Source organism: Canis lupus, chromosome 7 (assembly GCF_011100685.1).
Source record: "Canis lupus familiaris isolate Mischka breed German Shepherd chromosome 7, alternate assembly UU_Cfam_GSD_1.0, whole genome shotgun sequence".
Taxonomy (NCBI): Eukaryota; Metazoa; Chordata; class Mammalia; order Carnivora; family Canidae; genus Canis; species Canis lupus.
Genome location: NC_049228.1, coordinates 13,443,562 through 13,461,145, shown reverse-complemented (window position 1 = coordinate 13,461,145; position 17,584 = coordinate 13,443,562). Strand labels below are relative to the sequence as shown.

Below are 17,584 nucleotides of genomic sequence, written 5' to 3'. Positions count from 1 at the left end.
ATGGTGCCCCCAGTGTATGATTTTATAATGTAAAAAATTACCTAAATCTCAACAACTGAAGAGTTGTCTAAATTACATAGTTAATAGTAACCTGAACATTAACTAACACTTTGTATTTAAAAATACACTCCACATATATTATCTTATTGCTCTTAAATCTTATGAATTGAATACCATATGCTCAATTTACTGATGGGGTAACTAGAAATCTATGAAGCCACATAACTTGCTAGAGGATACATGGTCACAGAGGAGAAATAAAACATAAACACAGCCCTCATGACTCTATCCTGATGGTATGTTTCAACAGCAACATGGGAATATATTTGTTACATTAAAAAAAGCAGAAAAAAGAACTGCATATGAAATGGCAGCAAATGGCAGCAAAAAGTTTTCTAATGTAGATATATGATTAAAGATTAAAAAAAATGAAAAAGGAAACAATTATGCTGTACACCCATGTTCATAGCAGCATTATTCACAGTGGCCAAAAGATGGAAGCAACCCAAGTATCCTTCAATAAAAAAATGAATAAACAAAATGTGGTATTTACATACAATGATATATTATTCAGTCTTAAAAAGGAAGAACATTCTTTTTATTTTTTGTAAGAGAGAGTGTATGTGAGATGTGAGGGAGGGAGGGGCAGAAGGAGAGACTCCCAAGCTGAAGTGCTGAGCATGGAGCCTGTAGCTGAGCTCCATCTCACGACCCTGAGGATCTCAACTGGAGCTGAAATCAAGAGTCCAATGCTTAACTGACTGAGCCACCCAGACATCCAAAAGGAAGGACACTCTGACACACATTACAACATGGATGAATCTTAAAGCACATTAAGCTAAAATAAGCCAATCACAAAAGGACTGAATTATATGATCATACACTTATATGAAGTCCCTAGAGTAGGCAAATTCATAGGGATACAAAGTAGACACTTATTACCAAAGGCAAGGGGGAGAGGAAAATGAGAGTTATTATCTAAGAGGAATGAAGTTTCAGCTTGGGATGAGGAAAGAGTTCTGGAGATGGACAATGGTGACAGCTGCACATGAATGAACTTCATACCACCAAACTGTACACTTAGCAAAATGGTAGTTTTGTGTATTGGCTGCTCTACTGTCCTCTGCCAGTCTACAGGAGGAAAAGCAAGAATTACAAAAGGATGCTCCTTCAGACAGGAGCAGCAATAAAAGCACCTTGAATCAAGATGAGTGGGATACTAGCCCAATGAACACATTTTGGATTAAAAACTTTAAAAAGGCGGGAATCCCTGGGTGGCTCAGTGGTTTAACGCCTGCCTTCGGCCCACGGCATGATCCCGGAGTCCCAGGATCGAGTCCCACATCGGGCTCTGTGCATGGAGCCTGCTTCTCCCTCTGCCTGTGTCTCTGCCTCTCTGCGTGTGTGTCTCTCATGAATAAATAAATAAAATCTTAAAAAAAAAAAAAAACTTTAAAAAGCAGAAAATGAAATACAGAAAATAATATTTAAGATGGCAAATTTTATGTTAGGTATATTTTACCACATAAAAAATAAATTAACGGGATCCCTGGGTGGTGCAGCGGTTTGGCGCCTGCCTTTGGCCCAGGGCGTGATCCCGGAGACCCGGGATGGAGTCCCACGTCAGGCTCCCGGTGCATGGAGCCTGCTTCTCCCTCTCTCTGCCTGTGTCTCTGCCTCTCTCTCTCTCTGTAACTATCATAAATAAATAAAAAATTAAAAAAAATTAACAAATAAGTATTCTACACTATACTTTGCTGTAGTGATAGTAATAGGAGAACAACTTTTCATTAAAATTTAGTTTATTTTTTTTTTTTAAGTTTAAAAAGCGGGGAGGGGGTGTGTGCCTGGGTGGCTCAGTCGGTTGCGTGTCTGCCTTCGGCTTGGGTCAGTATCCTAGAGTCCTGGGACTGAGTCCCGTGTTAGGCTCCCTGCTCAGTGAGGTGTCCTTCTTCCTCTCCCACTTCCCCTGCTTATATACTCTGTCAAATAAATAAATAAATAAAACTTTTAAAAACTTTAGTTTAAAAAAGGCAAAATGAAAACATAGCATATGAAAAATATAAACAAAGAAATGAAAACCACCTCAAATAAGATACACCATTTTTCATTACTAGATTAGCAAATATTTTTAAAATAATAAAGCCTTGAGTGTTATTCAGTACACACAGAAAAAGATACTCATACATTGTTTTCATGGGAGTGCAAACTGATATAGTCTTCCTGTAAAACAACTTAAAATATGCATAAAAATAATTTTTGATCCCCTTGCCACAGAAATTTCACCTCATTCATAGTAATTCATCCTAGGAAGCTATGTAAAGATGTGTATCATGAATTAGATATACTGACTGCATTACCACGATGGGGAGGAGCAGGGAACATACAAATAATCTAAAGGATTATCAATCAGTTTGAATGGACTCTATAATCTAAAATCTATTTATAATCCCTAGACTAAAAGCAAGTGGTTAATACTGGCTATCTCTATTTTTTTCATAATAAAAATGCATTTCTCTACACATTTAACATTAGTCTTTAAAAATAAATACACAACTTAAAAATTGTTCTTGATTTCAAAGAAATAGAAATTGTAGACAATACAAAGGTCTACGCCAGAACAAAGTAAACTCCAGCCAAGAGACCCATACACAAAGAAAACATTCTCCCCTACTTTTCATTTGGCAATTGAAAGTATATTTATAGGTTATAAATTAAGATAAAATTTTTTTTTTCTTCTGCTTGCCACTTTAATCTACCAACTACTTTCAATCACATTGAGAAGTTTCTGTACAGAGCAAGCAGACACTATTTGTCACCACCAGATGGAGCATATACAACCAAAATTACACTAGTTTTAGAACTTGGGGATAAAGGAGAAACTAAGTTTTAGATAACACTGTATTGAGTACAATACATAGAGGTTTTTTTTTTTTTTTTTTTTTTTTTTTTTTACATAGAGGTTTTTAAAGGCACTGCGAGAGGGGATCAGAGAAATGGAAAGCCACAAAATACTACCTATACTTTATCTAATAATGTTTTATTTTTTTATTTTTATTTTTTTAAAGATTTTATCCATTTATTTATGAGAGACACAGAGAGAGAGTAAGAGAAAGAGAGAGAGAGAAGCAGAGACACAGGCAGAGGGAGAAGCAGGCTCCATGCAGGGAGTCCGACATGGGACTGGATCCCAGGACTCCAGGATCACGCCCTGGGCTCAAGGCAGCACTAAATCACTGAGCCACCCGGGCTGCCCTATCTAATTATGTTTTAAATAATCATTTTTAAAAACCTGTATTGAATCATATTGCTTATACTCCTATATTCAATATATAATATTTTAAGTTATACAGTATATTATAGTAGAAGGTAAACTGGATTTGGGAGTCAGAAGTCATAATCCAGGCTTTTCCAATAAATAGGTGAGATACTAATAAAACAAAGCAAAACAATTGCAAAATAAAAGAACTAAGTTCAGCATTTCCCAAAATATGTTCAGTTGTATTCAAATGTATTAACATGCCAATGGAAGAAATGATTCTGTGGTCAAATAAATTTAGAAAATACTTCAAACTGCAGCCTCATCTTTATCCTAAAATAAATAATGCATGTTAGCATATTAAAAGTGTTGCTTAATCTTGTACAAAAGAAGCTTGTTTCACTCTAAAAGCATTTCCCAAATTTATGGAACCATGGAGCTCTTTTATACTCAGAACACTTATGAAACAGCTTATCCAACTGAAACAGTATTTATAAGAAAAGGCAGACATTAGGAAGTGCTAGTAAAATGATGTCTAATGTTCCCACCAAAAAGTTGCGGAACAATCTGGAATAGAGTTATACTAGGTTAATGATTAAGCAATAATTTCTCCTACCATTCTCTACTGGGTGTATCAAGTGGCATTAGCTTTCTGAGGGGCTATTTAGCAAAATGTATCCAAATTCTAAACATACTCTTTGCTCCATTATGTCACTTCTAGAATTTTACCTTAAAGGAAAGAACTAGATTAATGTATAAAGACACATTTATAAGGATATTCAATATAGCAGTGTTCATAACAGAAAAAAACAGAGTGACCTAAACGTCCAGCAATTTGCTAAACAAACTACAATATGTTAAAATAATAAAACACTAGATAGTCATTACAAGGGTGATCCATATTTACTGACAAAGATATCTGTAACACATTGACAGAACAAAAGAACATTAAAAAATCGTGGTCCCTTACATGTAACATTTCCTATTTACATATACCTACAAATTATGTGGAAGAATTCTTACTAAAAATCTTAACATTTCATACCCATCAGAATATCTATTACTTATAAAAAAAATAGAAAAAGAAAACAAGCGTTGGCATGGATGTGGATATGAAGAAGCTGGAGCCCTTGTGCATTACTGGTGTTAATGTAAAATGTCACAGTTACCAAAGGAAACAATATGGCAGTTCCTCAACAAGTTAAACACAGATATACCATCTGATTCAACAAATGCATACCTGAGTATATATACAAAAAAGCAGGGACTCAAACAGTTATTTGTATACCAAATGTTTGGCTATTATTCACAATAGCCAAAAGGTGGAAATAACCAAAATGCCCATCAAATGATAAATGGATAAATGAAATGTGGTATACATATGCTGGTATGAATATTATCCAGCCTCAAAAAGGACGGACATTCTCATGCGTGCTACCATACAGATGAAACTTGAAAACATTATGCTACTAAGCCAAACACTAAAAAGACAAATATATGATGCCACTATGTGAAGTACCTAGAGTAGTCAAATTCACAGACTCAAGGTAGAACAATAGTTTGCAGGGGCTGGGGAATGGCAGGAAGGAAGAATTATTGTTTAATGGATACAGAGTTTCAGTATGGGATGATGAAAAGGTTCTGGAGATGGATGGCATGGTTGCACAACAGTGTGAATGTTTTTTAACAGCACTGAACTGAAAAAAAAAAAAAAAGAAAAAAAACAGCACTGAACTGTACACTTGAAAATGGTTAAGATGTTAAGTCTATGTTATGTCTATTTCACCAAAATTGTTAAAACAAAGTTTAAAAAAAACATTAGCATTGGTTATCTTCAGGTAGAGGGATTATAGGCAATTTTAATTTTTAAATAGTTTTCTATTTTTTACTGACTTCTCTCCCTCTGGTTTGTTTTTAAGTCAATCAGCAATTTTTACAATTAGAAAAAAAAATTTGGGGAGCAAAATCATTCCCTAGCAGCCATCCAGTGAGTCTAAGAGGCTTTGCCTAATTACTGTATCTTCTTACCTCTAGGCTTACAGTGCAAATTATACCCACAAGTAGAACTGAAGGAAATGATAGTTGTTCTCCTCAATCACTCAAAAACACTTTCAGTGCCAAAGGACACCTACTGTGGCCACATACGGGGATGTATATATTATATGTTAATTTCACATATGCATCAAAAATTATCATATGAAGCATCTACTGATATAATTTATTGATATCTTTCTTTTACAGACAAGAAAATTTAAGTATTTTTAATTATACTCAAGATGTACAGGATATACTTTACAGCTTTTCAAAAAGCAGTTGCAAAACTAAATGATTTCATTTCTATTTTTTAAATAAAGAGGTGTGTGTGCATGGTTTTATGTATACACTGGAAAAATAGGCACCAAAAATGTTAACATTTTTATTAACAGTAGTTATCTCTGAGCAGAGGGATTAATGGGGACTTACACTTCTTTTATAATTGTTTATCTATAATCCTTAATTTCTTATCATTGCAAATGTATTCATTCTGTATTAAGCAAATGATTTATAATGTTATATAGCAAATGGTAATGTTGCAATGATTAATAAACATGAAAACTAATTACATTTTATAAAGAAATTCATCTAACATCTTATGAAATCAAATTGTAACTTTAGATTACTACCACAAAATGGTAAGAGAAAAAGTCATCACGTAGAATTCCACTTACATTCTATCTTTTCTTTTTTTCCTTTCTTCCCTTTAGAAGAAGTAGATGAACGAGATGATGTAGCAGACTGGGCCCCTGATGAATGCTGGGAGGTAACTTCCACAGAGGACAGATCATAGGCAGACTTCCTGCTAGAATGATCCTCCTGAATGCCCAAATTGCTACCACTGATACTGTCAAAGAACAAGCAATAGTGGTTAGAGAATGAAATAAAAAGTCTTAAGATATAGCTAAAACTATGGATATTTTTAAATCTATTTAATCACAAGGAGAATATAACTATAATCGAAGATGCCTTCCACTTTCTTTTTTTGTTTTCTTACTACCATAAGCTTGGATTGTTCCCTTTGGCTCAATTTATTACTAAGAAAATTTTAAGGGAGTTGTCTACTGAAGCAAAACCAGTAAAAATGGATAATTCAGACACATAAAAGAAAAAATATAATGTTGGATACTGGAAAATGTGGCCTCAATTTCTATTGAAATTCATCATTTAATATAATTATTTTCCTCCTGATAATATGTTCTTCAACCTAGAAATAAAATGCAATAAATTATCCTTATTGGTGATATTATTAAATATCATCACAATTAAATCTTTGTAAGTTTTGATTTAAAAATTTAATCTTTTCTTTAGAGTTCAAAATTTAAAACTATAATACTTTGCCTACTTTAATTTTAATAGTTCTTATTTTCATAGGTCTAACAAGATAGAATTTTCAAAAGATCACCTAATAATTTTATGTGGATTAAAATTTGTAATTTGTGAAGAAAATTATATTGAATATGAGTAATTACAGATTATTTTATATGGTAACAAAATTTAGGGAGGAAATTCTCTCTGGCAAAATCTGATTCACCTACTGTATGGCTTTGTACAAGCAACATAACCTGGATGCTTCAGTTTCCTCCCTCAAGCAGTAACAGTACAAAAATACTTATCATATCAGGCTATTTTAAGAATGAGTTAATATAAAACTAAATAAAATTAATTAATTAATTAAAAAAGAATGAGTTAATACAAGCAAAGCCCCCTCAGTCCTCTCAGTTCCTTGCACCTTGTGTCTAATAAATATTAATATTGTAATATTGTTCTTTATCAAAGCCTTCCTTGCAAATGCTTAGATATGCTCCCAATTAGAAAAAAAAAAACAATGTACTTATTTACTAGCATCATGCAGTTAATGATCTATCTGGTCATCCTTCCTCAATTCTATCACAAAAAATCATTACTTAATTAATCTTTAACTTATATTAGTTATACCATGAAAGAGTTTCCCAATACCATCCTCTACTAGGGATTCACAGATCAACTTAACAATGTATATTGTGCTTATTGTGTGCCGAGCCCTGTTCTAAGTGTAGTTTGTATTTCACTGAATATTTACAACACTCTATGAAGCAGTACAGTTATTTTCCCCATTTTACACAGAAGGAAACTGAAGTACAGGGAGTTAAGTAATATGCCCAAAGACGAACAACTAATATCAGGAGAGCCAGGATTTAAACCCAGACAGTCTGGATCCAGAGCCCATGTTCTTAATAAGCTCTGTGCTATGAAGCCTCTACATGTATCTTTAAACCAACAAAATTGACTCATAATCACATCACAGTTCTCATTGTAAAATTTTCTCTGTGGATTTTATCCCATATTACCAACATATTCTTACTTAGGTTCGAGAGCTGATTTTCTTTCTGTCAAAGTCCCACTCCCTGGAGAGGAGACAAAATCATCTTCATATGAAACACTGCTTAGAGGTGTTGTGATGGCATTTAAAGGCCGTGATGCTGAGGTTCCTCTTTCAAACCCTGTTAAAAGTAGTCATTGAAATGTGCTTTAAAACAAAAACAAACTACAAACAAAGCATTCCATGACATATGGATTAACAACATGGATTGAGAAACATTTTAGTTCGCTTTATTAGTGTTTCTTTCCAATCCATCTTTATAACTAACAATATATTTATAACTTTTAATTAGGGAAATTTTCAAACATACAAGAAAGTAGAGAAAATGGCATAGTGAAACTAACGTATCCATCACCCCCCAATTTAACAATTATCGATATATGACCAATCTAGTCTCAACTAAACTTCCTATTCTCCCCATTTCTCACTCTCCTCTGAGACTATTTTGAAGCAAATCCTAGAACACATACCATTTCAATGTAAGTATTTCAATATAACGGTAAAATTTTAATGAAAATCTAATAGGATTTAAGAAAAAACACAATTCTCTTGCCAAAAAAAAAATGAGAATGTTGATTTAAAAGCACCTCGCTTTCATAAAAAAAAATAAACCTTCAAAATTACCACCTACAGGAATAAATTAATGTTAATAAAAGATCAATGGCATACAGAGGTCTGCACAAGATCATAACCAGTAGCTAAATATGAAATCTAGGAAAATGCAATGTGATATCCAGTTCAGCATATGATGAACAGATGAAATCAACTCATTTATCAAGTAAGTTGTTCACTATGTAGAATGGAAATAAAAACCCACAGTGTACTGACATCTGACTTAAAGCTCAGCCTCATTCTCTAACCTGGAAATTCTAAAGTTATATTAGCATAAGATGGGTAGAATCTACCTATAGTGTAGGAAAAAAAGAAAGAGGGACTTGAAGGAATTGAGTTCATCATAGAAAAGGAAAATTGTGTTGCAGGATTTCAAAGATAAGAAACAAACTCAGAAGTCAATTGCTTCATGAGCCAAATATATGTAGCTACATTTCTGTTCAAAGTCCATTTTTTAAAATTTATTTAAGTAATCTCTAAAACCACCATTAGGCTCAAACTCACAACCCTGAGATCAAGAGCAAAGTCAATTTTTATTATTATTTTTTTTAAAGATTTTATATCCATGAGAGACACAGAGAGAGGCAGAGATATAGGCTGAGGGAGAAGCAGGCTCCTCATGGGAACCCAAAGAGGGACTCGATCCCAGGACCCTGGGATCATGCCCTGAGCCAAAGGCAGATGCTCAATCACTGAGCCACCCAGGCATTCCAAAGTCTGACTATTTTTAAAATTAGTTTTGACAAGCAGTAATGGTTTACATATCAGAAATGTTACCACAGTTCCCCTTCTCAATTCTTGACCACTACATTCCCAAAGACTCACAAATCATGGTATTAAAGAAATACACGGGCAACCCCAGTGGCTCAGTGGTTTAGTACCGTCTTCAGCCCAGGGCCTGATCCTAGAGACCTGGGATCGAGTCCCATGTCAGGCTCCCTGCATGGAGGGATTCTGTGTCTCTGCCTCTCTCTCTCTGTGTGTGTGTCTCTCATGAATAAATAAATAAAATCTTTAAAAAAAAAAAAAGAAAGAAAGAAATACACGTTATTTACTATCTAAATACATACCGACAGTCACAGAAAATCTAGCATACACTTGGTACATACCAATTTTGAACACCAGAAATGAATATCTCTAAATTAGACCAAAATTTCTACACCTACCAACTACTGGTTCATGACAATAACAACTAAAAAATGAAATTTTAAAGATGAAACTGTAATACTTTAGTTGAAATCTGCAGATAACTTAGATTAATTTAGATAAGTCTCTATCATCCTCATAATGAACAATGAAAATTTGTACTTAAGTATTATCTTGTACAGAATTATTAAATGATTTATCTTAACCTAACATACAACTAGCACAAAGCTTATTTTTCTCACCTTTTCCATACAGCTGATATGACTTTGTAAAAATATTAATGACACTATGTGGACTTCCCTTTGCCAATTCTTCCCATGGTCCTTTGCTTTCTGTACTACTTATGTGCCCAAAAAGTGGCAAAAATTTTTCAGCTTCCTTCTGAAACTCTTTGATGGGTTCATAACCATTTCTTTCTCCAGCACAAAATTCCTTTTCCTTTAAGATTTCTGCTACCTTCAACGGAGGCTGTACATCTTGTCCTCCTTCTTCTTCAGAGAGACTCCCTTCACTAAGAAGAGGCCCTTCACTAACTGAATCTGTGCTGGAACCAAGAGACAATTTAGCTTTGTCTTGAGAAGCTTGTATATCAGAGCTGGAAGAGTCAGTCTGCCTCTTACACAACTGTGCCAGGAGCCCTTCTGGTTTAGGACCAGGGGATCTGATTCTGAACCTTGATATGGCACTATGAGGTCTTATCATCTCAGGAAGCTTTTTAAATTCACTGAGGTTGCCTACACCAGGAAGATCATCATCAAAAGTTGCATGAGATACACAGGTTCCCATCATCTTTTGAATTCGGGCAGAGAAAACATCTTCAGTATCCTCTTTCACAGGTGGACTTATAGCCTTGGTCCAAGGTTCATCTTCTTGGGGTGTTTTCTGTACATCATACTCAGTGTTCCATGCTGACCCATAGTTTATGTTAGCCCCAGCTAATTTCTTGGCTTCACTTTCAATCCTGCTGGACAAAGAAGCAGCTGTTGCTTTCAAGGCTTCAATACGATCCAGTTTACTCTTATACTGGCTGGCACTAGGTTTTAACAAGGCATCTGGATGAGCAGCTGGTGAGGTCAGGTATGGTTGAGGTGTAAAAGTTAATGGCCCTGAGGCCACAGTATGATTCTTCCTGGTTGGTAAAATAGATTCAAGATCCTTATGCAAAATTCCTGCATGTTCTAGACTCAAGAGATGGGAAAGTAAATTTCCAGCTGTTCCAATAAGAGGCTGTGGTTGAGTATTCTGGACTCGTGGGCTCAATCTGTCAGGCTGCATCCATGTAGGTTCCATCAAGTCCCTTCTGGAAATGAAAGTCATAGTATGTTAGTTAACACAGTAACTCATGATCAGGTTTTTTTTTTTTTTTTTTTTTTACTTTTTTCTCTTATCACACTTACCACCAAAACAAAAAAACAAACAAACAAAAAAGACAAAGAGGATAAAAAAGATGAAGATCACTCATAGCTAAACAATGAGAAAGAGACACTATTAATATTTCATTTAGAATTATAACTTTCCAAATATTTTTCTACATGTGATGAGTTTTTTGATGTCATTTTCATAAAAATGGACCGTTATCATTCAAACTTTCTTCAACACATATTTTTAAACTATTATTAAAGAGAAGGCTTCATAACCTATAAAACTCTGTGAACAAAATTCTTTACAACATTGGTTCTACTGTTTCCCTTAAAAATAATGTTATATAGGGGTGCCTAGGTGGCTCAGTATGTTAAGTGTCTGCCTTTGGCTCATGTCATGATCCCAGGGTCCTGGGGTAGAGACTTGTGTCAGACTCCCTGCTCAGCAGGAGCCTGATCCTCCCTCCCCTACTATCACTCCTCCCGCCTCCCATTTGTGCTCTCTCACTCATGCTCTCTCTCTCAAATAAATAAAAATCTTTAAAAAATATTCTTAAAATTCTTAAGAAAAATGTTATATAAAAGAGAAATGCTTAAGATTGTTAAATACTAACATAGGCATGATATTATTCTAATCAACAGATATTTAATAAACGTTTAACACTGTACATATTGAAGAAATAAGGAGATTATTATCTCAGGTTTAAAAACTTAATGAATATCAATGAGTATCAATGCAAAACTATGAATACCAATTATAAATACAGAATACAGAGTAGGGAGTCCATAAAGTCTAAAAACAGAATAAAGATGTCTCAGATGACATTATTATTCATCTATGTTTCCAGACCATGGACACTGTATATTAAGGGATATTATAAAAAAATTAAAGGTCAATGTTAACTATTAAGTAGATGCTTATAGAAAAATAACATGGGGATCCCTGGGTGGCGCAGCGGTTTGGCTCCTGCCTTTGGCCCAGGGCGCGATCCTGGAGACCCGGGATCGAATCCCACATCGGGCTCCCAGTGCATGGAGCCTGCTTCTCCCTCTGCCTGTGTTTCTGTGCCTCTCTCTCTCTGTGACTATCATAAATAAATAAAAATTAAAAAAAAAAAAAGAAAGAAAAATAACATGAAATTCTGTCCTTGGTCTTGTCCATAATTTTTGGATGATGACTAAAGATATGCTTACCAAATTTGCAGATGACAGAAAGCTAGGAGGCATGGCTAACCCAAAAAATTATCAAATTATGATTCAAAGTTATTTAGACAGGCTGCAAACTAGTATGGATAAATGTGAGGTCTACCAATTAAATTCAAAAGAATCATCTGGAGGAGGGTAACCAGAGTAATAAGAGAACAGAAAAGCATGTCATGCAAGGTCTGGTTGGAAGTTACTTTGTACAGTCTTTCATTTTGAGGGACTGCTATGAAAATGGAATGAAGGAAAACCAATGCATATATTCTATGCCACGAAATATCAGGACTCAAACTAAGCTGGTAGTAATGGGAACACAAAGGAAGTTATAAATATAAAAGATACTGCTGAGAAAAATCCAAGATTTTTTAAAATTTTATTTATTTATTTAAGAGTTTATTTATTTATTCATGAGAGATACGCAGAGAGAGGCAGATACAAAGGCAGAGGGAGAAGCAGCTCCCCACAGGGAGCCCAATGTGGGACTCGATCCTGGATCCTGGGATCACAACCTGAGCCGAAGGCAGATGCTCAACCACTGAGCCATCCAGGTGCCCCAAAATCCAAGATTTTTAAATTTAAGTATTTAGAACGCCAGTTATGTGCCAAGCCTTATGCTGATGCTAGAGGAACAGGAGAGACAAAAATTCAGTCAAAAATTTAGTAAAAAATTCAGTCAAAATTTTCTTTCAGACAAAAATTTAATCCAGTTAAAACTTATTCTTTACTCTTTAGTTTCTCAAGATCTAGCAGGGATAAGAGACTAATAAAGAATTTAAAAAAAGAATTAAAATACAATGTCATACATACTAATATAATATATATAAAGTTCAACAGAGTGTGGATAGAAAACAATAAAGTCTGCTAGCCAAGGAAAATGGCTTTTGAGCTAGATCTTCAAGGTCTTCAAGATCAGATATGTAATTTGGAGTTTCCCAGGTACCTAAGGAAGAATAGGGGTCATGAAGGGCAAGGAAAAGAAATGTCATGCTTCCAAGCATAAAGTAACTGAGATATGCTGAAACTACTAACAGAAATGGGGAACCTAAGAAATGGATAGAGGGGAAGTGGAGGCAACAGATTATATATCACAAGTTGTTGCAGAAACCTGATGGTAAAAAAAAAAAAAAAAAAAAAGGAAAGGAACATGTGTAAGGTAGTAATAATAGATCTGTCTTACATTCGGTTTGTTTTTAACACTGGATAATTTATTTAGAATTAGAAGGAAATTCAGGGAAAGGTAAAACGAAAGACAGGAAGCCAGCAGAGTATGTCTGACAATAATAATGGGACTGAGATGAACTACAGAGTATACCTACCTAAAGGTATTCAAGTTCAAAAAATTTTTTAAGTTTATTTATGCTTGAAATTTGAAAGGTATTTACAACCTTAAATAAATCATATGAAACTTATTGGGAGGCACTGTGTAGAGTGATTAAAAGCACAGGTTTCTGGAATCAGACTGCTTAAGTTCAAATCCCTCTCCACCACTAATGTTTGGACATTTGAGAAAGTTAAATTCTAGGCCTCAATTGTCTTTTCTGTAAAATGGGAATGACTGGAGCACCTAACTCAAGAAATTACAAGAATTAAATAAGATACAAATGCAAAGTACTTCGATCAGTGCCTGGAAACTACAAGTACTCAATAAATGTTAGCTAACTTTATCAGTATTCCTATTCTTTCGAAGGAGGAAGAATGGGGTGAAAGGACCATGTGTATTAACCCATAATTGGGAAGTGATTTTTTATTTGTGTGTTCTCAAAGAAGGGTTTCAAAATCTTTCTCTTTCTAAAATGGTTAAAGTATTTAAAACCATATCATCTCAAAACCACCTCAAATTCCATGCATAATTTACTTTTACTTCATTGCAAACAATATATTACAGCAAGAAAAAGATTTTCTTAAGAAAACTTAAAAGTATGGGGTGCTTTGGTGGCTCAGTCAGTTGAGTGTCTGTCTTCAGCTCAGGTCGTGATCCCAGGAGCCCCACATTGGGCTCCCTGCTCAGTGGTCAGCCTGCTTCTCCCGCTCCCTCTGCCTACTGGTCTGCCTACTTGTGTTCTCTTCCACTCTCTCTCAAAGGAAAAGGAAAAGGAAAAGGAAAAGGAAAAGGAAAAGGAAAAGGAAAGGAAAGGAAAGGAAAGGAAAGGAAAGGAAAGGAAAGGGAAAGGAAAAGGAAAGGAAAACGAAAGGGAAAGGAAAGGGAAAGGAAAAAGAAAGGAAAAGGAAAAGGAAAGGAAAAGGAAAGGAAAGGACAGAACTTAAGGTAAAAAAGTCCCCAATCAGCAATCTAGCCCTTGTTCATACGTTCACACGCATATCCAAATATCAAAGTTACAATAATAAACTGGAATGAGTCACATGAAGAAATTCGGATTAGTAATACAGATATACCTTTTGAAAATTATTCACCACAAATACTTTAAAATATTAATTTCACTGTGATTTTCAACCAATAAAGTTTTATTGTGTGTTTAGTTCAGAGAAAGTAACAGTGCTTCCAACTGTAGGATCTCTGCAAGGACTTACATTTACACTGGATATAAAAAGACAGGTAAAAGGGTATGCAATAAGTATAGATGTACACCATGCTTAAATATCCACCAGAAGATATTAACCAATTTCTAAATAAACTTCTTGCTCAGTGAAGTAAGTCAGTCGGAGAAGGACAAACATTATATGTTCTCATTCATTTGGGGAATATAAATAATAGTGAAAGGGAATATAAGGGAAGGGAGAAGAAATGTGTGGGAAATATCAGAAAGGGAGACAGAACGTAAAGACTGCTAACTCTGGGAAACGAACTAGGGGTGGTAGAAGGGGAGGAGGGTGGGGGGTGGGAGTGAATGGGTGACGGGCACTGGGGGTTATTCTGTATGTTGGTAAATTGAACACCAATAAAAAATAAATAAAAAAAAATAAACTTCTTGCTCATGTACAAGGTCAACAAAATTCATTAAGCATGAACCACTATAGTAAATTTCACGGGAAAAGAGAACCTTTTTTTTTGGGGGGGGGGAAGAGAACCTTAATCATCTTTCATTCTCCCCTTCTTACCTTGCAAGAGGCTGTGGAGGCTCTGACAGAGACATGTCACTACTGGAAGATGCACTTAGGGGACGTTCCTGTACTTTGTTTTCTTTGTCAGATTCTCCAGAAGGCTGATACCCGGGTTTAGTCTAAGAGAAAAGGATATCAAAATTACGTGACTCCAATCACAAACATATACTCAGGGAGTACATAAGACAAATATTAAGTGAAATGTGGGGGCTTTTTCTCTTAAATAAAATCAGTTCATATTTAGTTTGTCTTACGCAGCCACTACAATTAACAGCAAAATTACATCTGATATTCAGGAAAGGCACCTAATACTAACTGCATAATCTAAAGGAAATAATACTCTTCTAAACCTCAGTTTTTTCACCTAGAAATACTAGTAGCATTTACCTTCTCAGGGCCATGAGGACTTTTTTTTTTTTTTTTTTTTTTTAATTTATGAGAGAGAGAGAGAGAGAGGCAGAGACCCAGGCAGAGGGAGAAGCAGGCTCCACCCAGGGAGCCCAATGCGGGACTCAATCCCAGGTGTCCAGGATCATGCCCTGGACTGAGGGCAGCGCTAAACCGCTGAGCCACCCGGGCTGCCCCAGGCCATGTGGATTTATTGAAAATTTAAAGCCTTTAAAACAGTCTGTGGTACACTCAATGTTATTTTTAAAAACAGCAGCAATACTCAAAAAATTACCAATAACATTAGGATCTCTAATTTCAGCACAGATCACAAAACTAGGCTTTTATTAACAATCTTTTTGCTTAGTAATACAGTGAAAACTAGGCAAGGATATAACAATAGCAATGATGAGAGGAACAGAGATCAGTAACAGTCATTCTGGGAAATGCTGAGCACTTGTTTTCAATTATGTTTATCAAAGTATTCTCCACATACAATAAATTTCATGAAAAGGTCAACATTATTACAAATATTGTCTGAACATCAGGAATGAGGGTAATGAAATGGCAAATAAGCCTTTTCTAATCACAAATGACTTCCCTCTGCATCTCTGACACTACTGTTACCTGTGTTTCCTGGGTAGCTTGGTGATGTGGCGGCTCTTCGAGCAAGGTCTTTTCTAGGAGCAGTTTGGAGTAAGTGTCTTGCAGTCGCCTAGTTACTGATGGCTCAGAGGGAGGCACATTTTTTACTTTAGTAAAGGCTTCTTTCTGTTTCCGATAGAGCTCCTGTAATCGTTTGTTCTTCTGCTCAGTGGCCTCCTTTTGAGCCTTTTTCTCTTCATTTTGCTTCCTCTTCCTTTCCTCCTGCTGTCTAACGATGTACTGCCGTACCTCATCTGTGTCATAGTGGCGCTTTTTGGAAATAACAGGTGGATCTTCATTAGCTGTTATTTTGTCAGGTTTTCTTTTTACTGGGCTATGACTCCTAGCAGCTTGCCCTGGTGCTGATGACTTCTGATTCTGTAACTCTCCTGTCTCTTGCCTTGCAGCCTGAACTGCAGAATCCAACTGTAGGTCATCAAGAATTCCACGAATTTCAAGAGGTAAAAAGTCCTTATTTAAGGCAGTATTTTCCTCCTGTTTATTGTCTGGAAGAGATGGAGCTAATTTCTTTGTGTTATTTTCAGACCGAGCTCTACTTCTTGAACGTTCTGAGTTTCGTGGAAGATGTCTATGTAAAACATCCAATCTAGGATCAGATTCTGCTCTTCCAATATGACAGCCTGCAAAGTATGAACTATTAGTGATATATTAAAATCCTATATTCATTCCTAAGATTTATTGCAGTGAGGAGAAAATTAGAGAATTTCACTTTATTTTAAACTCAAATTCAAATATCCTATGAAGTTGTTTAAAGAATATTTTTTTTAATATTTTTTTTCAATTTTTATTTATTTATGATAGTCATAGAGAGAGAGAGAGAGAGGCAGAGACATAGGCCGAGGGAGAAGCAGGCTCCATGCACCGGGAGCCCGACGTGGGATTCGATCCCGGGTCTCCAGGATCGCACCCTGGGCCAAAGGCAGGCGCCAAACCGCTGCGCCACCCAGGGATCCCGTTTAAAGAATATTATAGAAGAAAAGAAAAATACTTTTTTTATAGAAGAGAACAATTTTAATCTTTATAAAAACTATACTTACTTGGTATTTTAAAAATGCACTTTTAATATTTCTGAAATACAGATCTTATTGTTGACATGAATATTTAACTATTAATATTAATAGAGAATTACTATTTCTTTCCCATGTGCATATTTAATGTTACCATCTCTCTCCATTCCCAAGCCCTAAAACAGGTGTTTAAAAATCAACAATGTTGGGGAGCCTGGGTGGCTCAGCAGTTTAGCGCCACCTTCAGCCCAGGGTATGATCCTAGAGACCTGGGATCGAGTCCCACATCGGGCTCCCTGCATGGAGCCTGCTTCTCCCATCTGCCTATATGTCTCTGCCTCTCTGTGTGTCTCTCATGAATAAATAAAATCTTTAAAGAAAATAAATAAATAAAAATAAAAATAAAAATAAAAATCAACAATGTTAAAGGGCCACAACTCTCCAACAAATAACGAAAAAAAAATCAAACATATATATGAAACTTGTT

The 17,584-nt window shown here is 35.4% G+C and overlaps 1 protein-coding gene across 4 annotated transcripts in view; it reads right to left on the bottom strand.

The window, feature by feature from the left end:
- CEP350 (centrosomal protein 350) overlaps window positions 1–17,584 on the bottom strand; it is a 153,597-nt gene that overhangs the window by 85,321 nt on the left and 50,692 nt on the right. For all 4 annotated transcript variants that reach the window (XM_038542170.1, XM_038542172.1, XM_038542171.1 and 1 more), the window contains exons 10-14: window positions 16,052–16,710; window positions 15,035–15,156; window positions 9,656–10,713; window positions 7,638–7,776; window positions 5,968–6,140 (exon numbers count right to left, since the gene is read on the bottom strand). In XM_038542170.1, the coding sequence (XP_038398098.1) occupies window positions 5,968–6,140; window positions 7,638–7,776; window positions 9,656–10,713; window positions 15,035–15,156; window positions 16,052–16,710 (2,151 nt within the window). The remainder of the gene's footprint in view (window positions 1–5,967; window positions 6,141–7,637; window positions 7,777–9,655; window positions 10,714–15,034; window positions 15,157–16,051; window positions 16,711–17,584) is intronic.